This window comes from Quercus robur, chromosome 4, assembly GCF_932294415.1.
Source record: "Quercus robur chromosome 4, dhQueRobu3.1, whole genome shotgun sequence".
NCBI lineage: Eukaryota > Viridiplantae > Streptophyta > Magnoliopsida > Fagales > Fagaceae > Quercus > Quercus robur.
The window spans coordinates 13500017-13524398 of NC_065537.1; the positions used below are offsets into that span (position 1 = coordinate 13500017).

At 32.0% G+C, this 24382-nt stretch overlaps 1 protein-coding gene across 40 annotated transcripts in view; it reads left to right on the forward strand.

Annotated features, from left to right (window-relative positions):
- The first annotated feature begins 8025 nt into the window (after window positions 1–8025).
- LOC126720608 (receptor-like protein Cf-9) overlaps window positions 8026–24382 on the forward strand; it is a 51964-nt gene continuing 35607 nt past the window's right edge. For 4 of the 40 annotated variants that reach the window (XM_050423242.1, XM_050423245.1, XM_050423241.1 and 1 more), the window contains exons 1-11: window positions 8034–10960; window positions 11877–11978; window positions 12072–12243; window positions 12605–12840; window positions 14210–14295; window positions 14387–14483; window positions 15093–15252; window positions 15360–15746; window positions 17166–17253; window positions 17346–17518; window positions 18617–18646. In XM_050423242.1, the coding sequence (XP_050279199.1) occupies window positions 8095–10899 (2805 nt within the window). In that variant the 5' untranslated portion in view covers window positions 8034–8094 and the 3' untranslated portion in view covers window positions 10900–10960; window positions 11877–11978; window positions 12072–12243; ... (6 more) ...; window positions 17346–17518; window positions 18617–18646. Of the gene's footprint in view, window positions 10961–11873; window positions 11979–12071; window positions 12244–12604; window positions 12841–14209; window positions 14296–14386; window positions 14484–15092; window positions 15253–15359; window positions 15747–17165; window positions 17254–17345; window positions 17519–17881; window positions 18095–18606; window positions 19444–19745; window positions 19834–21426; window positions 21504–21654; window positions 21771–22490; window positions 22892–24382 lie in introns of those variants that run through there. The other 36 variants (XM_050423222.1, XM_050423220.1, XM_050423218.1 and 33 more) reach the window with 36 other exon arrangements.

Genomic DNA, 24382 nt, shown 5'->3' on the forward strand with positions numbered 1-24382 from the left:
TATAATGGAAGAGAGAAGATTGGAATTCTTGATTTTTCCATTGATAGTTATATCTAATTAGAATACACTATCTTTTCAAATAAAGCAATCTAACAGTAATAAATTTTAATTTTTGTTTGATTAAATTTCCTTGAAAAAAATTTAATTAATATGTATATTCTACTCTAAAAAGTCTCTAATTGACTTTTGATTTGTTAATACTAGTTAAAAAAAATTCTAAATTACAAATTACACCTCTAAATTTGACTTGTTTTTAATTCGTTTCTTTAAGTTTCACTCTTTTTCATTTCATTGCTCTAACTTTTATTTGTTTTCATTGAATTCCTTCCATCCAATCCATATTGAACGATATTAAACTAATAGCAACATTGGACAATTATGATGGAATGACTAAGTTGATAACTATTTAAGTTAAAGATTGAAAAAAAAAATATATATCTATATATATATATATATATGAAACTTAAATGACTAATTTGAAAATAAGTTAAAGTTGGAGGATGTAATTTGGAGTTTAAACTTAAATAAATATGTTTATATAAAAAAAAAAAAAAAATTCATGATCATTACATGGGATGTGGATGAGTAGATAACTAGATATGTAATTATAGTCCATTTTATTTCTATTTTATTTGCGAAGAAGTAATGGATGACATAAAACTGACCCGGATATCATGATGGCTATAAATTTGATAATTGCCATACACTTAGGGTATGTTTGGATAGAACTTATTTTGCTGAAACTGAAAACTGAAAACTGAAAACACTGTAGCAAAATAATTTTTAAATGTGTGAATAGTACTGTGTGACTCATTTTTAATGAAAAAATTGATAAAAAATGAAATTTGTGGGTCCGTGAACAGTGCATATGTGCACTGTTCATTGCAGAATGTCAACTTTTGCGGTTACTGTTCATTGAACAGTAACCCAATACTCAAAACGCGTGAAAACAAAAAAAAAAAAAAAAAAAAGAAAAAAAAAGAAAAAAAAAAGGAGCAAAACGCAGCTTGGAAACGCAGAAGCTGAATACAAACACACACTTAGTCTGCAATTATGCAATCTGCACCAAACAATTATTATATAGTCCAAAATTTTAAGATTATAACTTTCCATGTTTTTGAAAGTTTCAAACAATGACCAACAGACTTTGGAAGTTTTGAACAATGACCAAAGACTTGGTGAGACATTAATAACATTAAAGTCTTTTAATGGTATCACTCATTTTCATGATTAAAGGTTTCTTGCATATCTATGACATAAAAAGAGCCGCAATTATTTTCTCCCACACAAGCTCAAAGAGATAAAACTACTAATTAAACTTTTCTTACTTGTTATTTTGGAGGACTATCTTCCCCATAGGTCCACTCCCCACAATAACTTATGAAGGGAAAGGTTTTCCTCCATGCTTGTATGTGTCAATTGCTGCATACAGGGTTATGTGGTAGAAAAAAGAAAGTGATAAGTGTTTAAGGATCCACTTGAGTACATATGTTAGTAAAATCCAAATAAGATTAGTCTCCTATAGCGATGGTTTTGGATACGCTGCAAAATAAATAAAAAATGCAGCTTAAACCTAGTTTTTATTTTTTTTAGTGGAAGAAGAATGAGATTAGTGTTAGTTTCCTCCCTTCAAAGAAAGTATTGTCTTTGGCTCACCATATATATCTTATTAAAACACTAATTTGAAACTTACCATGATAATTAACACGATTTCTCCTAGTTCAATCTAGTATGAATCTTTAGCAAATAGTTATATAGTCCAAAAGTCATGCTAGCTAGTAGCTAGACCATGATGCCATTACTGTCCAAGTCTAAATTGAATTTTTGAACACTAACCAAAGATTCATTCAATGTAATTAGGATGAAAATCTTCTAATAGAACCACATGTTTTGAAGTCTTTTGGATAGTCAGATAGTTATAACAAAGGAGGGAGGCATTGAACCATAGAGACAGTAGGAGGTGTCAACTAACTAAGCTACAAAATTTTGGCACAGGTTTTGAAGTATATTCCGCCGTAACACAGGTTTTCAAGTTTGAATGAATTTAGAAAATCAATGACTTGAAAAGAGTAGTTGTATATTAGCAAACAATTATATAGCTCAAAAGTCACACTAGTTGATAGTGGGACCATGTGGCCATTACTTTCCAAATATAAACATGTTTTACGAACACTAACCAAAGACTCATTGCAACATTATTAGGATTAAAGTCTTCGTTAATAGTACCACACGTCTTGAATTTTTTTTTTTTTTTTCATTCGATAGTTATAACAAAAGTGGAAAGATTAGAATCCTTGATTTTTCCATTGATAGTTATATCTAATTAGAATACACTATCTTTTCAAATAAAGCAATCTAACAATAAATAAATTTTAATTTATGTTTGATTAATTTTCCTTGAACAAATTTTAATTAATATGTATATTCTACTCTAAAAAGTCTTTAATTGACTTTTGATATATTAATAATTATTAAAAAAAGTCTAAATTACAAATTACACCTTTAACTTTGAATTGTTTTTAATTTGGTTCTTTAAGTTTCACTATTTTTCATTTCATTCCTTTAACTTTCATTTGTTTTCATTGTATTCCTTCCATCCAATCCATATTGGACAATATTAAACTAAGCAGGATTGGACAATATTGACGGAATGACTTAATTGGTAACATATTTAAGTTAAAGATTGAAAAAAAATATATATGAAACTTAAATGACTAATTTGAAAATAAGTTAAAGTTGGACGATGTAATTTGGAGTTTAAACTTAAACAAATATGTTTTATATAAATAAGTAAATAAAATTCCTGATCATTACATGGGATGTGGATGAGTAGATAACTAGATATGTAATTATAGTCTATTTTTATTTTTATTTTATTTGAGGAAAAAGTAATGGATGACGTAAAATTGACCTGGATATCATGATTGCTACACATTTGATAATTGCCATACACTTAGTCTACAATTATGCAATCTGCACTAATAAATTATTATATAGTCCAAAATTTTAAGATTATAACTTTCCAAATCTTTGAAAGTTACAAACAATGACCAAAAGACTTTGGAAGTTTTGAACAATGACCGAAGACTTGGTAAGATGTTAACAAGCTTAAAGACTTCTAATTAATGGTGTCACTCGTTCTCATGATTAAAGGTATTTGGCATATCAACGACTTAAAAGAGTCACGATTATTTTCCGCCACACAAATTTTAGGAGATAAAACTACTAATTAAACTTTTCTTATCTGTTATTTTGGAAGACTCTGTCTTCCCCATAAGTCCATTCCCCCCATTAACTTTTTAAAATATTACAAAATGTATGTACACATATTTTGGAAGGCTCATGCAGTTGCTTAACTCTAGTAAAAAAGTTCAAGTAGAGATAGGCTATATGTTAGATGAGTTTTTAATGGACGTCGTTGCATTTAGATTTATTTTTCTTTTATTTTGAGAACTCATGAAGGCTTTAGGTGTGACTAATAGTTGATTTTGGTTCTTCCATTAGCTACGGAGATGATAGGCAAATTAAATGAAATGAACATAAGGAGGAAGCTACAAAGAAAATCTAACCGAAGAGTTCCTTTAGCTCCAAAATGTTAAGATTAAATCTAAAAAAATTTTCTTTCGCTAAAATTTTAAACCCTAAATATGTTTGTGATTTTAATTTTCATAAAGTTTTAGTTTTTTTTTTTAATTATATTTTTCAAAAATTTCTACATGGCAACTTATTTGAAATAAAAATAATATTTTAATATCACCGTTAACTATGTCAGCATTTTTTATCCAACACTTAATGATAATCACCATTTTGATACAATACCAAAATGTTAAGAGACCAAATTAACAAACAACCTAAAGGATAGAGGCCAACTATATATAGTTTACCCTTTTTTATATTAATAACTAACTTATATTTATATCTAAAAAACTAAATTAAATGAAAATATGATTTTATCTATAATTTTTTTCTTCCTCTTATTTGTTACATAAATAAATTGAATTACATTTGTGTGTTATTTGAACATTATTATTTATTTTAGGAAAAACATGTAATTCTTATAACATTTAATTATTATAAGAAAGAAAAACCATAGCCAATATTAATATACTTTTTTTAAAAATTATTCTTATATTATGATACAATATACAAATCTAATTTCATAAAAAAAATTAAAAATACAAATCTATATTTTGACTCTATATATTTTGTGCTTATCTTGCCCCCTCTTTTTTGGATAATAAACCATGCCCATGATTAAATTTAAGTGATAGTATCAATATTCCTAATTTTAGGATAAATTAGAAAACTGTATGACAAAAATAGGGGTCCTGTCTCCCATGGATAAAAAATAAAGGAACGTTAGCACTTGACCAATGACTTGCTAGTGTATTTACCAAAAACAAAAAGGACATGCTAGTGTGAAACCAAAAAAAAAAAAAAGTGTGAAACAAAATAATAATAATAATAATTCAATAGCGTAATATTAAGAAATTCACTATGCGTAATAAATAATATACATGTCTCTTGTAGTAAATACTTTTGGTATATATTTTTTCGTTGAGACTACCAATACTTTTCTTTTTTACTCCAATGACAAATTTGGACTCTGAAGGCATGAGTTTGTATGTGTTCACAACTTGAGCTTCAACCCTCCTCTCTCTCCCTCTCTCTCTCTCTCTCTCTCTCTCTCTCATGCACATATATACACACAATTTTAGTAAAAAAAAAATTGGTGAGTATTTGATTGAGTTGGAGCTCGAAACTAAAGTCTTTAACCAAGGTTCTGAAATGCTTGTAAAATTAGCGCCTAAGGAGGTGGAGTTAAATGATGGTGAAAAAGATGTTGGTGATGAGGGGTTGTTGGCTTTAGACTCAACAAAGAATGTGGGGAAAAAATTAGTGATATTAAGAAATTCTGCAATGAAAGAGAAAGTGATGATATGATTTTATGGAATAAAGGAGAAAGATGCATGATAGCAACAAATACTTTGGAAGTTTTGAACAATGACCAAAGACTTGGTGAGACGTTAATAACATTAAAACCTTCTAATGGTATCACTCATTTTCATGATTAAAGGTTTTTGGCATATCTATGACATAAAAAGAGCCGCGATTATTTTCTCCTACACAAACTTAAAGAGATAAAGCTACTAATTAAACTTTTCTTACCTATTATTTTGTAAGACTATCTTCCCCATAAGTCCACTCCCCCCAATAACTTATTAAGGGAAAGGTTTTCCTCCATACTTGTATGTATCAATTGCTGTATACAGAGTTATGTGGTAGAAAAAAGAAAGAAATAAGTGTTTAAGGATCCACTTGAGTACGTATGTTATTAAAATCCAAATGAGATTAGTCTCCTATAGCGGCGGTTTTGGATACGGTGCAAAATAAATAAAAAACGCAGCCTAAACCTAGTTTTTTTTTTTTTTTTTTAGTAGAAGAAGAATGACATTAGTGTTAGTTTCCTCCCTTCAAAGAAAGTATTGTCTTTGGCTCACCATATATATCTTATTAAAACACTAATTTGAAACTTACCAAGATAACTAACACAATTTCTCCTAGTTCAATCTAGTATGAATCTTTAGCAAATAGTTATATGGTCCAAAACTCATGCTAGCTAGTAGCTGGACCATGATGCCATTACTTTCCAAGTCTAAATAGAATTGCTGAACACTAACCAAAGATTCATTCAATGTAATTAGGATTAAAGTCTTCCCCCGTAACACGGGTTTTCAAGTTTGAATGAATTTGGAAAATCAGTGACTTGGAAAGAGTAGTAGTATATTATTAAACAATTATATAGCTCAAAAGTCACGCTAGTCGATAGTGGGACCATGTGGCCATTACTTTCCAAGTATATATATATATATATATATATATATTTTACGAACACTAATCAATGACTCATTGCAACATTATTAGGATTAAGGTCTTCACTAATAGTACCACTTGTCTTGAAGGTGGTTGTTGTTGTTGTTGTTTTTTTTTTTTTTTCATTTGATAGTTATAACAGAAGTGGGAAGATTGGAATTCTTGATTTTTCCATTGATAGTTAAATCTAATTAGAATACACTATCTTTTCAAATAAAGCAATCTAACGGTAATAAATTTTAATTTATGTTTGATTAAATTTCCTTGAACAAATTTTAATTAATATGTATATTCTACTCTAAAAAGTCTCTAATTGACTTTTGATTTGTTAATACTAATTTTTTTTTTAAAAAAAGTCTAAATTACAAATTACACCTCTAAATTTGACTTGTTTTTAATTCGTTTCTTTAAGTTTCACTCTTTTTCATTTCATTCCTCTAAGTTTTATTTCTTTTCATTGAATTCCTTCCATCCAATCCATATTGGACGATATTAAACTAATAGCAAGATTGGACAATTATGATGGAATGACTCAGTTGATAACTTATTTAAGTTATAGATTGAAAAAAATATATATGAAACTTAAATGACTAATTTGAAAATAAGTTAAGAGTTGGAGAATGTAATTTGGAGTTTAAACTTAAATAAATATGTTTTATATATTAAAAAAAAAAAAACATGATCATTACATGGGATGTGGATGAGTAGATAACTAGATATGTAATTATAGTCCATTTTATTTCTATTTTATTTGACGAAAAAGTAATGGATGATGTAAAACTGACCTGGATATCATGATTGCTATACATTTGATAATTGCCATACACTTAGTCTACAATTATGCAATCTACACCAAACAATTATTATATAGTCCAAAATTTTAAGATTATAACTTTCCATATTTCTGAAAGTTTCAAACAATGACCAAAAGACTTTGGAAGTTTTGAATAATGACCAAAGACTTGGTGAGACGTTAACAAGATTAAAGTCTTCTAATGGTGTCACTCATTTTCATGAGTTAAAGGTATCTAACAAATCAATGACTTAAAAACAGCCGCAATTATTTTCTCTCTCACAAAATTTTAAGAAATAAAGTTACTAATTAAACTTTTCTTACCTGTTATTTAGGAAGACTATGTCTTCCCCATAAATCCACCCCCCCAATAACTTATTAAAATATAACAAATGTGTGTATACATATTTAGAAAAAGCTTGTCCATATTATGAAAGATCAATCCAAACAATCATGCATTATATTGCTTAAGTTGCATTGATTACATTCTTGTTACCAGTTTAATTATCAATTTTTTTGCAATACATTTTATTACTCTAGACAAAAATGCAGTACAATTTATAGTATCTTTAAAATTTTAGTAATAAGGGAATCAAAGATTTAGAAATAGAAATAACATTAGGTATATAAGAAAAAAAAAAACAATTCTACTTAATGAAAATAGGAAAGATGATTGTTGGCTATGCCATTGTATGCATGAAATACAATACCAAATTGGATCCTCTAGACCTTATCACTTTATGTTCAACTTTTACTAAGAATTTTTTTTTTTTTTTTGGCTGAGATTATTAAGAAATTTTCTGCTTTTACAATGATCTTGGATACAATATTCCTAAGGGTGTTTTTTCATAAGTGCTTCCACTCTACTAAAGTAAACTTCCCTTTAAACCAATGGCTTGAGTACTGGCTTTTTTTATTTGTGCATTTGGCATGTGCCTAGATTACATTGATTTAATTAATCTTTATGCCCAGAGGATGCCTTTGACTTATTTGCTGGGTCCTTGACAATGTGCTAAATGTGTAGCATAAATGTCATAATAAGTTAATTATTTCCATAAACTGGTGATCCTAAATAGGCAAAGACAAAACTTATAATAAAAGATAAAAAAATATATATACGTAATATATATTAATAAAAATCTATCCACTAGAGGTATCAGAATGAGTAAATTGAAATATAAAGTAGATAGGATTATTATTATACTTGATTATATATAGGGAGTTTTTTATATATACCTAACCCGGATAACCTGATTTTTGAGTTTCAAAGCTAGTTAATAGAGTGAGCCACATAATCCTTTCCTGGTTATGGTCCCTTCTGATAATCGTGGCGGCCTATAAATATAGATGCATGTATCTATGACACCTCAATTCCAAAACACCCAAAATATATTATCCTTCTTATTTCTCTCAAAGCCTGAGCAAACATGGTACTCTTCTTTCTCATTTTCTTCCTCTTCCTTTCTCTACCTAATTCATCTCTCTCTTCTTTTTCTTTTAATTCATCTACGCCTCTTTGCCTTTCCGACCAAAGCTCTGCTTTGCTCCATTTCAGAAACTCTTTTTCTATCGGTGTTTCTCGTTGTGACGATTATTATTATCCGAAGAAGAATTCGTGGAAAATGGGTACAGATTGTTGTGGGTGGGATGGGGTCACCTGTGATACGATGACTGGTCATGTTATTGGTGTCGACCTCAGTTGCAGTCGGCTTTATGGTCCCATCCATCCCAATAGCACCCTTTTCTCTCTTCGCCATCTCCAGAGGCTCAACCTTGCTTACAACGATTTCCATGGCTCCACAATTTCATCTAAATTTGGTGGCTTTGCAAACATGACGCATCTCAACCTCACTGGCTACTCCGTGGCGGGCTCCTCCGTTTCTATCCCCTACATTACTGGCTTCTCCGTTCCTGGTTCCTCCTTTGCTGGTAATGTCCCTTCCGAAATCTCCCACTTATCCAAACTGGTTTCACTTGATCTCTCTTCGAATATTGACATGAGAATAGAAACGCCTAATTTGAAAAGTCTTATTCAAAACCTAACCCATCTAACTGAACTTGTTTTATATGGGATTGATATGTCTTCTGTTTCAACTAATTGTCTCACGAATTTGTCGTCTTCTTTAACATCTCTTCGTCTTAGTCATTGCCAATTGAAAGGGAAATTTCCAGAAAATATATTCCACCTTCCAAACCTCCAGATACTCCGTGTAGGTTACAACTACAATCTCACCGGTTCCCTTCCAACATATAACTGGAGTACTCCTCTCAAGTCCTTGTCTCTATCTGAAACCGAATTCCCAATTGACTTACCTAATTTAATCAGCAATCTCAAGTCCTTAAAACAGTTGTCTGTTGGTGGATGCAATTTCATAGGTTCATCGTATCCAACATTTCTTTCAAATCTCACACAGATAACTTATTTGGGCCTTTCATATAGTAACTTTGGTGGTCAGTGTCCATGGTCCCTCCTAAACATTACAGGACTTACTTACTTGGATCTCTCATACAACAATTTCATAGGCCAACTGCCGGACTTCTCTTCAAATAATTCATCTAATAGTCAACTAGTCAACAAGATTCCTTCCAATCTAGAATCTCTTTTATTATCTGGTAACTTATTGAATGGGACAATACCATCTTGGGTGTATACAATACCATCTTTGCTTTACTTACATCTTGATCATAACCAATTCACTGGGCATATTGGTGAATTCCAGCATAAATCATTAGTTTCTCTAAATGTTTCCTTCAATAATTTTAGTGGCAATGTGGAGTCAAAAATATTCTCAAAGCTCAAAAGTCTTCAATCTCTTGATATGTCAAATAATCCTCACCTATCACTACACTCCTTCACATCCGCCACCAATATTTTGTCCAAAATTCACTCATTAAAATTGTCTTCTTCCAACATAACCGAAATTCCACAGTTTTTACGAACTGCAGAATATATAGAATACTTAGACCTTTCCAACAACCATATCAAAGGCAATATTCCATCCTGGGTAATGGAGCTGGGGAAGGATTCATTGTTTTGCTTTTCACTCTCAAGGAATAATTTAACTGGACACATCCCTTCCTTGATTTGCAATCTCAGTTCCCTCAAATTCCTTGATTTCTCTTATAATCACTTGAATAACATGATTCCTCCATGTTTGGGAAAGTTAAGTGATAATCTCAATGACTTGAATTTACAAAGGAACAATCTTAATGGCACTGTCCCAGCAACATTTGCAAAGGGATGTCAATTGAGAAGTCTGAAACTCAATGGCAACCAATTGGAAGGGGCATTGCCACAATCATTGGTCCATTGTAGAAAGTTGGAAGTTCTGGATTTTGGTAACAACAAGATTAGTGGAACCTTTCCTTGTTGGTTGGAAAGTCTTTCAGAGTTGTGCGTTCTTGTCTTGCGATCAAACAACTTTCATGGTGCCATAGGCAATCCCAAGACCAAATTCCCGTTCCCTAATTTGCGAATCATAGACCTCTCTCACAACAAGTTCCATGGTCTTTTGCCAACAAAATTTTTCATGTATTTAAAAGCCATGATGAATGTGAGTGTAGACAAAGGTGAATTGAAATATATGGGTGATTATTATTATCAAGATTCTGTGACAGTGGTGATGAAAGGGCTTTCCATTGAATTGGTAAAAATCCAAAGTCTATTCACAACCATTGATTTTTCCAACAATAATTTCAAAGGAGAAATTCCAAAGGCAATTGTAGAGCTTCGGTCACTGAAGGGGCTTAATTTTTCACACAATAATCTTTCAGGTCATGTACCTCCATCGTTGGGAAATTTAACCAATCTTGAATGGCTAGATCTCTCCTCAAACAAGCTCACAGGTGAAATTCCTATACAATTGGCAGATCTGACAATGCTAGCATTTTTAAACCTATCAGAAAATTATCTTTTTGGACATATACCCCAAGGTAAACAATTCAATACCTTTATGAATGATTCTTACTATGGGAACCTTGGGTTATGTGGATTTCCAATGACAAAAGCTTGTGGCAATGATGAGGGACAACAACCATCGCCATCATCAACCATTCAAGAAGATGATTTCGAATTTGAAAATGGGTTTCATTGGAAAGTTGTATTGTTGGGGTATGGCTGTGGATTCATGTTTGGATTGGGTTTGGGTTATCTTGTGTTCTCAAGTGGAAAACCGAAATGGCTAGTGAATATTGTTTATGGAGGAAGACATAACAAGTTACAAAGATCCTAGGAGAATGCTCGTGGACGAACTCATTGAAGAAGAATTTAGTGGATACAAATACTGATTCTAGGTATATTTTTATATACTAGTATATTTGAAAATATCTATTTCATAATTTTTTGCTTCCTTAAAACTGTGTCTTTATATTGGTAAGAAGATTCTTCATTTTAAATTTCCTTTATGCTAGTTTGGAATGGTTGTACTTGTGTTAATGTGAGGCTTATTACTAGTGTTACTAGGTGCATAAGCTTCTATGCTTCCTTTAAAAAAAAAAAAAAGCTTTTATATTTAAGGTATAGCCATACCAGAGAGTACATAGGCTACTACCATGTAACCACCACATTTTAATGCTTTATTTATGTCAGACTTCATTTAATGACCCTACTTTATGCTCTAGTGTGAGAAGAAATTTTTCTACTCCATTGCAATTCTAACTAGATCTTGTGGTCAGGGTAAATTTTTTTTTTTTTTAATGGGTAACTTCACTGCTTAGTTGCAGCTTCAAATAATCAGGTTATATTCTATTGCATATTTCAATTATTATTACATCCTTATAATATTACCTTCGTTTTACAGATTAAAAATCTTGTTGGTTGGATTTCATGAAGAGTGGTTATTTATTTATTTATTGAAGAGCGGTGTTAATTACCCTAGTGCTACCTAGGATGCTTGGAGGAGTAGACTAATTTCCTCTATATTTTCAATTAGATAAGATTCTAAAGTACATATTGATTGTGGGGAAAGCTTAGAAACTTAATGAATTGAATATATGTTCCTAGTGATTTTTGCTATTTTGGTTTCCACAAATTGATACATACACCTTTACTAGTTGTTTTCGGGAACTTTTTGGTTATGGTTATTCAGGTCTAAAATTTCAAAAAATTAAAAAAAAAAAATTGAAATACTTTTCTTATTCCAAATTTAGTTAAACTAACAATAAGAACAGCTCTTAGTAATTCTTTTTGTTGGAGTGCCCTGATGTGTAGGCTGGTGGCCCTTTCTATCTCTCTAACAGGATGGAGGGACAGCATTCATTCATAGTTTAGATCACTGGCCGACATTCCATGACCACGTGATGATAAAAAATTGTATGTTTTGATTTTTGGCGTTGTAATTTCCTTCCATTTATTTTTAGGTACTAATTTGTTGGTCTTAATTTTTTGTGTGCTTTTCTTGATCAGCGTTGTGGTGCTTCGATCCTTTTTGATGACAACAATTGTAATAAAAACCATTTCAGACCTTGAGGGTTTCAATAAAATTGATTTCATCAAGGAGGAGCTTGAAAAGGCTTGTCCAGGGGTAGTTTCATACGTTGATATTGTTTCTATTGCCACAAGAGATGGCATTATGTTGGTCTGTTCTTGATCCTTAATCTTCCTATCCTCTCTCTCTTTAAAGATATTTTTGTTAACATCTAGAGTCCTTTAGCAACACTTTAAGGTTTCGGATTTGATGATTGTTTCTGGACAATGATTCTTGAATGAAACTTTGGTAAAATGTAAGAAACAGACTTTAAAAGAGTTGGTACCTCTTTACATTTTTTTATGTCGAGAGGAGTCTATAAAGTACATATTAGTTGTGAAGAAAGTTTAGAAAGTTAATGAATTGAGAATATGTTCCTAGTGATTTTTGCTGTTTTGGTTTCCACAAATTGTTAGTCACCTTTAATTAGCCAACTACTTGTTTCAAGCATTTTTTAATTATGGTTTTTCAGGTCTAAAATTTCAAAAAATTCAAAAAAAAAAAGGAAGAAGAAGAAAGAAAGAAAAGAGAAATACTTTTCTTATTCCAAATTCTGTTAAACTGACTGTAAAGAACAACTCTTGGAAAGTTTGATGATGTGCTTGGGCCCAGATGCCACTGTTTGCCTTGGGTTTTGGGACAGTAGTTAGCTGGCCACCTCATTGTGCGTGCAGCAGCTGGATGTTTGATGTGAAACAAAGACAAAAGGTTTGTTGCATATTTGTTTTTCCTTGATTTCTCATATCTTTTTCTTCTTAGGAATTCAACTGGAACATGCTTGTAATCTATTGTATTATTTGATAGCCGCATAGTATCATTGGGTCTTAGAGGGGTTTATTTTTTTTGAATTAGTAATTGTGTGAAAAAAAGTTTCATATACTTTGGATATTATATGGGAAGACAAAGGCAACATTTTAAATTTGCATTTTACAATAATTTTTCTGTTTTGTAGCAATCAGAGAGAGTAAAACAATCAATTTGTCTCAGTATAAATGTCTTTACTTCTTTTCTTGGTTTGAAGCATGGGAAGCCAAAACTGATTGGACAGAATTAATATTATACAGATTGCAAGAAATGTTTGTTTGAAGATATGTTTTGCTTTATTGTTGTCAAGTCATGAGTGATTGCAGAATTTATCTAGAACTTTTTATTTATTATTTTTTTTTTCAGTTAAAAGCAGTAAAGCATGAATATATTAGGCTAAGCACTATTCTTTTGTTTTAAATTATTTTATATGCTGAAAAGCATGATTCTTCGGCCTCTTCTGATCTATATATATTTTCTATATATATATATATATATTTTTTTTTTTTCATGATAATGTGCTTGTTACTGTTGTTACTTCTATTCAATACCGGGCCTTGTCAGACAAATCTGCTAATGCTTTTTACAAACTCAGCAATACCAGAGCACAGATCCTATCTCTGTCTTTGATGGTATGGGTGTGTAACTGGACCTTGAAGTTGAAAGTCACCATGTTTGCCCTTATAATGAAATTTAAGAGTCAATTCCTTTTTTATTAAATAATGTCACATGGGTCTATATTTGTTAGGAAAATAAATAAATTCTAAGAAGTATGGACTTTCCTAATTTGATATTGACTTTTTGAAGTTTATGCTGAGAAGTGAGGACTTCTTTTTCTAGCTAGACATTGATTTTTTGAAGTTTATGCAAAAACAATTAAAAGGTCTATTCTTTGTGAAACAGCTATATAGGATAATCGTTTTATGTTTTAATGATCTTTATGATTTTCTTAAAGCATCATGATTAACTATGTGCATGACAAGCCTTGGAAAAGTGATTATTTTAACAATAATGTTCATGTGGAGAGGACCATGGAGGTAATGTATCTTATGTGAATATTATGAGGACAAATGGTGCATAGTGACCGGAAAAGAGAAAAAAAGTTCTTATAGTGGTTATGAAATTTGCTGTGTTGAATATCTTTGAGGTTGGGGCAAGTTTTTTGTCACTATCAATGCATATACTTGTTATGTCATAATTTCCATTGGAGACAATTTTACCTATTTGTATATCGTTTTGAGAGACTGACAGGCTTATGTCTCTATTCTTCTAGTTATTAAGTGTTCCGAAGTTGGTGTTGGATTCTATTTTTGAACAAAAGAATGAGATTGTGATAGCCGTGGAAGAGGAACTTGAAAGGTATTTCTCCGTCTGCTAATTTGGTTTAGTATTAGTCAAGTTACAAGGTAAATTTGTTTCTTTATAATATCTTTGAATTTCACATGCATAGGCCATGTCAGCTTATGGATTTGAGATTGTTCAAACGCTCATTGTGGACACTGAACATGATGAACATGTGAAGAAGGCTATAAGCGAGGTAAATGCGGGTAAGTGTTCATTTTCAATTGAACATTGTTTCTCTTCTCTCTCGTCTCATCTTTCTTTCTTGTCTCTCTCTCTCATTGGAAAAATTCCTTCCTTGATTTGTAATGACTTTCCTTAATGTCCTTGATTTGTTTCATAATCACTTGAATAACATGGCTCCTCTTTGCTTGGGAAACTTTAGTGATTCTTTCACAATCTTAATAATTTTCTTTTTATGATTTACAGTCCATTCCTCTCTCTTTCTCTCTCTCATGATATATATATATATATCTTTTGTTCCCACTTGATTCATCCCTGTCCACATTATTCCAGTTTCTTTGAAGGTGAAAAGATAAACAAACAAATTTGATGTTCTTGATTGATTCTTCAACTTCTTGCAGCCAATAAATTAGATTACACTTGGTTTAGTTGAATATTTTCTCCTTTATTGGGGGACCAAACATAGTACTTTCTATGCTTTCCAAATCCTTCACCTCAACTTCACAGCAGCCAAGCTGAGGATAGCCATTTTATGCTTCTCTCTGTTCTCTCTTTATTTATTTATTTTACAATATTTTGCTGTTCTTTTTATTGGAGTTCTTTGATGTAAACTGTTTTACTTGACATCACAGGCTTGTGGCCCCTTTCTATCCAGTGTTAACAGGCCGAGCATTCCTTCATACCTCAACAAAGCACTGCCTAAGATTCCATGACCGGATGATTATATTATACAGACACTTTACCTTTTTGGCATTAGAGGTTTTGATGAAAGAGAAATAGTCTATCTTTTAGGTACTTACTAGTTCTCTGCCTTTTCTCATTTTATGCCCTTGTTATATGGAATTGAAAAAGGTTTAAAATGTTACTTTGGTTTGCATTGGCTTCTTGATCATCTGAAGGTGCACACAAAATTGGGAAGATTGGCTGTGAGTTCATACACAAACACCTTTATGACTGCAAGGGTACAGGGCAGCCTGACCCAACCATAGCTTCTGATTTCCTCACTTACATGAGAATGAGGTGCCAAGACAGTAATAGGACCACCACTCAGCCTTCTTCTTAACCCATGTAATCATTGGAAATGAGTGAGTCTGCATGAATTCACAGCCAGTCATTAGAAAGGGGAGAAGACCCCTTTTTGCTGATCAGCAATAGCTAGCTAATGAGAAGACCACAAGACTGGTAAGGGCCTATGCTTCAGATGACAGATCAACCAACCGCAAGACTGGACTTTGCATGGGCAATGATGAAGATGCCAGTGCTTAATGTTTTGGCTGGATCTCAAGGTCAGGTCCAACGCAACTACTCCTTGCCTTTTGTCAGTTCCTAAGTGACAATCTTGACCATAATGAACTCTTGACATCGTTATGTTTTCATATAAGCTTCTCTTTATGTTCAATGTTTGATTGTAGATGCAGTGACTTTTAAACTTCTTGCCTATGCTAATTTGAGTCTATATATAAAGGCAATGGCTTAGCGTAGACATTAGACACAATGATGAAATATGTTATGGCTGTTGAGTTCTTTAGAAATATAGAATTAAAATGTTTGAAATGTTACCAAAAGTTAACTAATATTTGGGGAGATCATAATCTGTGCTGCAGCATCTAAATTAATTTAATTGGGTGTTAGTGTTTCTAACAAGTTTTGGCTGATTATTCATCATCTGAAGGAGATTTTAGTTCGTTCTTTTTGAGTTTGAACTTCAGAAATAGGAAAGTCTACAATTCTGTGTCATGAAACAAAGAAATTGATTTGCCTATAATTTTCTTTATTTCTTTAATCACCAAGTAGAATATAAAAGTGACTCATAGGCATAGCTTTCAATCAGATGCCATTATGTTTTATTGTCATCAGTTAGTATTCAATTACACTTATCATGCCCGCACATCCAAAGTCATGCTTTAGCTGGGAGCCACTCATGGAGAAGACAACAATGGTACAATCCATGTGTAAGGCATAAAAAAAATAAAATAAAATAAAAAAACCTTTTATGTTTAAGGTATAGTCATACCAGAGAGTATATAGGCTACTGCTATGTAACCACCACATTTTAATGCTTTATTTATGTCAGACTTCATTTAATGACCTTGCTTTATGCTCTAGTGTGAGAAGAAATTTCTCTACTCCATTGCAATTCTAAATACATCTTGTGGTCAGTGTTTTTTTTTTTTTTTTTTTTTTTTTTTTAAAGGGGCAACTTCACAGCTTAGTTGCAGCTTCAAATAATCGGGTTATATTCTATTACATATTTCAGTTATTATTATTATTACATCCTTGTAATATTACCTTCCTTTTACAGATTAAAGATCTTGTTGGTTGGATTGAATGAAGAGTGGTTATTTATTTATTTACTAAAGAGCGGTGTTAATTACCCTAGTGCTACCTAGAATGCTTGGAGGAGTAGACTAATTTCCTCTATATTTTCAATAAGATAAGATTCTGAAGTTACATATTGATTGTGGGGAAAGCTTAGAAACTTAATGAATTGAATATATGTTCCTAGTGATTTTTGCTGTATTGGTTTCCACAAATTGTTACATACACCTTTACTAGTTGTTTCAAGAACTTCTTTGTTATGGTTTTTTAGGTCTAAAATTTCAAAAAAAAAAAAATGAAATACTTTTCTTATTCCAAATTCTGTTAAACTAACAATAAAGAACAACTCTTAGTAATTCTTTTTGTTGGAGTGCTCTTATGTATAGGCTGGTGGCTAACGTGATGGAGGGATAGCATTCATTCATAATTTAGATCACTGGCTGACATTCCATGACTAGATGATGATAAAAAATTGTATGTTCTTATTTTTGGTGTCTAATTTCTTGCCATTTATTTTTAGGTACTAATTTGTTGGTCTTAATTTTTTGTGGGATTTTCTTGATCAGGGCTGTGGTGCTTTGGTCCTTTTTGATGACAACAATTGTAACAAAAACCATTTCAAACCTTGAGGGTTTTCAATAAGATTGATTTCATCAAGGGGGAGCTTGAAAAGGCTTGTCCAAGGGTAGTTTCATGTGCTGATATTGTTTCTATTGCCATAAGAGATGGCATTATGCTGGTCTGTTCTTGATCCTTAATCTTCCTATTCTCTCTCTCTCTTTAAAGATATTTTTATTAATATCCAGAGTCCTTTAGAAACACTTTAAGGTTTAGGATTTGATGATTGTTTGTGGACAATGATTCTTGAATGAAACGTGGGTAAAATGTAAGAAACAAACTTTAAAAGAGTTGGTACCTCTTTACATTTTTTTTGTCGAGAGGAGTCTATAAAGTACATATTAGTTGTGGGGAAAGTTTAGAAAGTTAATGAATTGAGAATATGTTCCTAGTGATTTTTGCTGTTTTGGTTTCCACAAATTGTTAGTCACCTTTAATTGGCCAACTACTTGTTTCAAGCATTTTTTAATTTATGGTTTTTCAGGTCTAAAATTTCAAAAAATTCAAAAAAAAAAAAAAAGGAAGAAGAAGAAAGAAAGAAAAGAGAAATACTTTTCTTATTCCAAATTCTGTTAAACTGATTGTAAAGAATAGCTCTTGGGAAGTCTGATGATGTGCTTAGGCCCAAATGCAGTTAGCTGGCCACCTTTCATTGCGTGTGCAGCAGCTGGATGTTTGATGTGAAACAAAGACAAAAGTTTTGTTGCATATTTGTTTTTGCCTTGATTTCTCATTTCTTTTTCTTCTTAGGAATTTAGTTAGAACATGCTTATAAACTATTGTGTTGTATGATAGCCACATAGTATCATTGGGTCCTAGAGGGATTTAATTTTTTTGAATTAGTAATAGTGTGAACAAAAGATTCATATACTTTGGAAATTATATGGGAACACAAAGGTAACATTTTAAATTTACATTTTACAATATTTTTCTATTTTGTAGCAATTAGAGAGATTAAAACATTCAATTTGTCTCAGTATAAATGTCTTTACTTCTTTTCTGGGTTTGAAGCAAGGGAACCCAAAACTGACCAACTAGTTGTTTCATGCACTTTTTAGTTCAGGTTTTTCAAATCTAAAATGTCAAAAAATTAAAAAATAAATAAATGAAATACTTTTCTTATTCTAATTTTTGTTAAACTGACAATCAAGAACAGCTCTATATTGATAACTCTTTTATTGGAGTTCTCTGATGTAAACTACCATACAGGACATCACAGGCTAGACAGCATTCTTTCATATTTCAACAGGTACCTAATCTTAGGCGTCTTGGCCTCTTTGATCATCTGAGGGTGCACAGAAAACTAGGAAGATTGGCTATGAATTCATACAGAAACATCTCTCTGACTTCAAGGGGACAGGGTAGCCAAACCCAACTATAACTCTTGATTTCCTCACTAAGAAGAGAATGAGGTGCCAAGACAGTAATAGGACCACCACTCAGCCTTCTTCTTCATCCATGGCTTCATTGGAAATTAGTGAATCTGCAATGGGGGATGTCATATTTGCAGGCTTTGTCATCTTCAATATCATCTAGGGTAGGTTTTGGCACTCACTACTATCAGAGCTTTTTAACGAGGAGAGGACTCCTTTTTGCCAATCAACAATTGATGGCTAATGAGGAGTCCTCAAGATTGGTAAGGGCTTATGCTTCAAATGCCTGATTAATCTTTCGAATGGACTTTGCTCAGGTGATGTTGAAGATGTCAGGTCTTAATGTTCTGACTAGATCTCAAGGTCTAGTCCAACAAAACTGCTCCTTGGCCTTGGTTAGTTTCTAAGTGTCAGTTTGGCCATAATGAACTCTTGAGATCTCTGTTCTTTCATATTAGTTTTTCATATGTTCTATGTTTGATTGTAGATGCTGTGACTTATAAATTTCTTATGTGTGCTAATTTTTTAGTCTATATATAAAGGCAATGGCATAGAGTGTAGAGTCTGTAGACATTAGTTGATGCTTTTGGTTGGTATGTCTATGTTTTAGTTGGTATGGCATAGAGTGTAGACATTTGTTGAAGCAGCTCAAAGATACTGCTGGGAAAGGTTGGTATGTCTTTGTCATAACGAGGAGTTTCTATTTTAACTTTTCATTATATTTTCTTATGTCTAATTGGTTGTTGAGAAAAGGAAAGAGAGGAAAGCTTTGAATTTTATAAACTTTAATGCTTTTGTTTTCAAGTTAATCACTAACTCTCTCCTCAAATAGTCTTAGGTGTAGATGGGTGGAGGAATTTAGTTTTTTTTGGGTCTCAACTAATAAGATTTGTTCTTCTTTTTTTTTTTTTCTTTTTTTTTTCTCTCTCTCTTGCTAACAATGATTACATTCTTTTTTTGGTAAAATGTAAATAGGTTTGACTTACCTGCACAAACCATCACCCCAGAGATTCAAAAAGATCTGCGTTTACTGAAGGTGTGGTGAACTCCATTTTTTTTCCATGTAATTTGTTTCCATGGCACTACTTTTCAATTATGCTCAAATGATTCTTTGTAACATTTTAATTGCTTCATTGTTTTTATCAAAAAAAAAAAAAAAAAATTGTTTCATTTTTGAGAATTTGCTTAGTGTTTCAACTTTCAACTTGTGTGCTTTAGGGAATGTGCAATTAAGCAACTTGAGTCACTGTCATGCAGAAATGGAATTAGGGAAATTATTTAAATGCCTCTTTGTAAAGTAAGGTTATAGCTTAAAGTATAATGAAATCTTACTCTTCTACTTAAGAGATTGTTTGACTTTAGATAACTAACGAACTGGAAAAATAGAAATGAAGTAGATGGTAGGGGACTTCCTATTGATGCATTTAATATATTCTATCATATATATGCAGTCATTAGCCTCTGACTGGATCCATGTTTAGCATTCGAAAATTCTTTTCTATGTATGGAATGTAAAATTTTTACTTACCAAAAAATAACGTTTGTGTAAAATTTGAGTCTAGATGGGTAATATACCAAATTGAAACTAAAAGCTAGTTGATTTTCCATGAGTTGAATTGGAATTGATAATATTTCTGCCGTGATGCTAACAAGGTTGCTGATCTTCTTCATGCCTTGTGTAATTTGTAAGCAACATCCTTAGGCTCTCTGTAACTTGTAAGCAACATCCTTAGTGAGAGGGATTTACCCTGCACCATATGAAGATGATTTTCCAGGGATATAAATGTTATCTATGAGTCATATACTGCCAGTTAGTTTTCTTGTAAAATGGCATTGATATACTCAAGTATAAAACTTTGGCTGGACTTGAAGTAATTATGATGGTAGTATCATGGAATCTTTGATTTGTTGCTTTATTTGGGATGTTTATAGTTTCAATTTCAAAATGTTGATTCAGCATCTCAGCTTCACTCAAAAAGTTTTGTTTGCATCATATTGACCTGAATGCACATGATTCTAGTTGTTTACATGAAATTCATATCAAGAAGCCATCAAAACACATCGTAATTTAAGAAATGCTTTAAATTATGATGGGCTCTTACTTTGACCAAAGTGAGCGTTCTCTTATCATAACGTGTTCCAAATATAGGACTAGAACTAATTCATCTCAAGCTTTCTTTGGAGTTGAACAAGTCTCACTCAAACAAATCTCCCATTTATTTTTGAATTGTGCTAGAACTCATTTAGACTTTGTCATTATAAATATCTAAATACTAGAAAGTTATTCAATACTCCTTTAGTAATACTCTCTCCTCTCACATGAATGATGAGGCTTACCGTGAATTTAATTCGTGGGACCTATTATGATGTGTCAAGAAAATAAATTTCTGTGTACTAAATAATTATAATTAAATAATCATATATAAGAACTTAATGTGAAGCTTCCTTTTTCTTTTCTTTTTTAATTTTTGGGGGGGGGGGGGCTGATAAGGTATTGTGAAGCTTGCATATGCATGTATTGGTTATGGGTTTATCAAGATAATAGGATACTTGCTAATCGACTTTGATGGTTCATTTGCTTGCTAGGAGTTTAGATTCTATAACTTAGGCAAGTTATTATTGATCTCTAAATTCTTTCTCGTGTTCATAATTACAGTTGAGAAGTGCCATTGATCTGAAGAGACACTACAAGAAGGGTGATTCAAAATCCAAAACATTGCCAAGTATTTCCTGGTAAGTCTATTTGTAATTTCTAGATTAATAGTATGGTATGTGATATCTTGGAGCTGTAACTAGGACTGTGTGTATATTCTCTTTTGGGTGGTATACATTTTGTTATTTAGGCTTGACTAATTCATACACCATTTGGTCTTTTGACAATTAGATCAGGACGGTGATATAGTCAGCATCAGACTTCTTCACAGGTAGACTAACAAGGAAGGAGAGAAAAAGAACAATTGCAACTGAGTTGTTATCTGATTGTACACTTGCTGATTACAGGTGAGATATGCAAATCTATCTTGTGTTTGGGTTGAAAACCATATGACCATATCACAACATGATGTGTTGAGTTTAAAGGGTAAAAAGAATGTGGTGGTGTTGTTGTCATTCGTAAAATTTTGTTCTTCTGCATATTTAGAATATACAGTTAAGATGAGTTCAGCTAATTTTTGTCTTAAATGCCATAAGAGCATGCTTATCTCAGTTGTCATTTTCAAATGGACTTAAAAAAGAACTTCAGAGTTTAGACAGACATAATTTTTTAAGAAAACAGCTATAATGTGAAGCATGGTCATCATACATAACAAAAATATCAAAACTTGAGAGAGCATATACTATTATATGGGGCAAGAGGGGGCGGGGGGCACCAAAAAGATGCCCTTGTTATTTATGATTTGTATTTCTAGAAATTATTTACAGCAGAAACTTCCATCTTGACTCACCCCTTTATAAGCAAAAGCTAATTTGGAGTCCTCTATTGTGCACCTTACACGTTTCCATTACTACATTTAACCAAATCGGAATGATTTGATTATATTTTAGGAAGTTGTTCCTTTGTCCTTGATTATGTAAAGAGCCCAATTATTTTTATGATTATCCGTGTTTGTATTTGATTTAATTCCTTTGGGATAGCCAGAATCTCTCTATGAAATGAAACTTTAATTTCAGTTTGTAATGTGTCTTGCTTCGTTTTCCTTTTCATGTGGAAACCATTTTCAGGAAGTGCAAGTTTCAAGAGATAGAAGAAAAGAATCAACCAAGGGGGAATGAGAAATGGAAGATAAAAGGTCAGCAGTTGCAGAAGCGTGCAAAGCAAAGAAGGCATTGAAATATCTTCACCATTTTTTGTCAGATATTTAGACATTTATAGAGCACATTGGAAAGAGTATAGTATCAAGATCAACCCAAAGAAATATTTGATAAACTATGATAATTTTACCTAGTGACATGAGAAACAGAATCCACTGAACTGATTTATAATTCATAGCTATATTCACATGTGCCGTTTCTCTTTGATGTTGGCTCCTTCCCATAGTTTTCATTATAGAGTTGATCATTTTTGTTGTAATGTATAAATTCATGCTTCAGGAAATATTATTTATTGATGGGAATTTTGGTTATTTATTGATCAGAACAAAGATCTTACTGGTTGATCACTTCAAGAGTGGAGTTAAAAGTTACTTTTTATTTCACATTTACTTTCAGAACAAAGTTGGTTACCCTGATGAACTTATGAATTGACTAAGTCACTGAGCGCTTATTACAAATAGCAACAGGTCAACACAAAAACTTATGGCCATCTTCACCACAAGACTACACACATGGAAGAATGAAGGATGTGCATGATTTTCAAACTCTCTTGGTTTCACGTTTAACTTATCTCTTATCAATAACAAAACATACACACACTTGCAATGTTAGAATGGAAATAAAGGTTGTTTTACTAAAAATGACCAACGCATGAATATTTTAGATTTTATATTTTATGAAGTACATATAACTATTAACAATAATAAGCCACTAACTCTAAATTTGTTCAATACAAACCTGGGAATGCGGTTTTTTTAAAACAATTTTCTCATAAGAAAATTCAATGTCAGTCTCAAAAGTCTACCCTACTAGAATGAAGGATTTCTTTAGGAAATGAGGGCCAGGGCAGAATTTGATATCACAGGTGATAGTTTTTAGACCCCTTAAAATCACAATTGGATTAACCTAGGTAATTAGTCAAGTTGTTACTTAGTCCAAATTAACAAATCTAGGTTATCACAATCATATCATGCAAAACAGAGGAAAGATAAAAAAGACAATGATATGATCACCCAGGAAACCAAACCGGTAAAAACCTGGGGAGAATTTAACCTAGCTATCTTCAAGATAAACCTGAATCCACTATGAAAGAATCGAAGTTGTTCAACAGGACTTAGACCACTAACATTCTATCGCTACCCACCAGTAGAAACTTATTGACACGACCACGTGCAAGCTCCGAAACCACAAACTCCTTTCTTGGATTCTCTAGCAAGTACAAGCACACCCGCTTGTGTTTCTTTAAATTCTTATGGCAGCAACTGAGTGATCATCAAGCTCTTGAAGCAATCTCCTTCTTGATAACCCTAAGCTTGTGTAAAGGGAAGTTCCTACAGATCTCACAAGAGATTTACACAAATAGAAATATGAGTAACTCTAAAATGTGGCTAGGGTTTGCCTTTTATACCTAGGGCAAATTAGAAAACCCTAAACATTTTAAACAAACTAGGACTGAGTTGGTATTCTGCAGAAAAACGCCTTTGAGCTGATTTTCGATTGATTGAGTCTAAGTTTCGATCGATCGAACCAGGCCGAGAAGCTTAAATAACTTCTGCAACAGTTTATTCCAACTTTACATAAATAAACCAACTTTGAGCAAGTCTAAACATGACTAACCAACTTGTTTTGATCATGATTTGCCAACAATACACATTAGAGTTCTAAATACATAAAAACCTAAGTCTTTAGAACCTAACAAACTCTTCCTTTGGCAATCCATGACAAAACACAACTAAAAACTCAAAGTTTACAAAGAAAAGCCCTTTACAAAAATAATGCTCATAAAAACAAATTCAATCCTA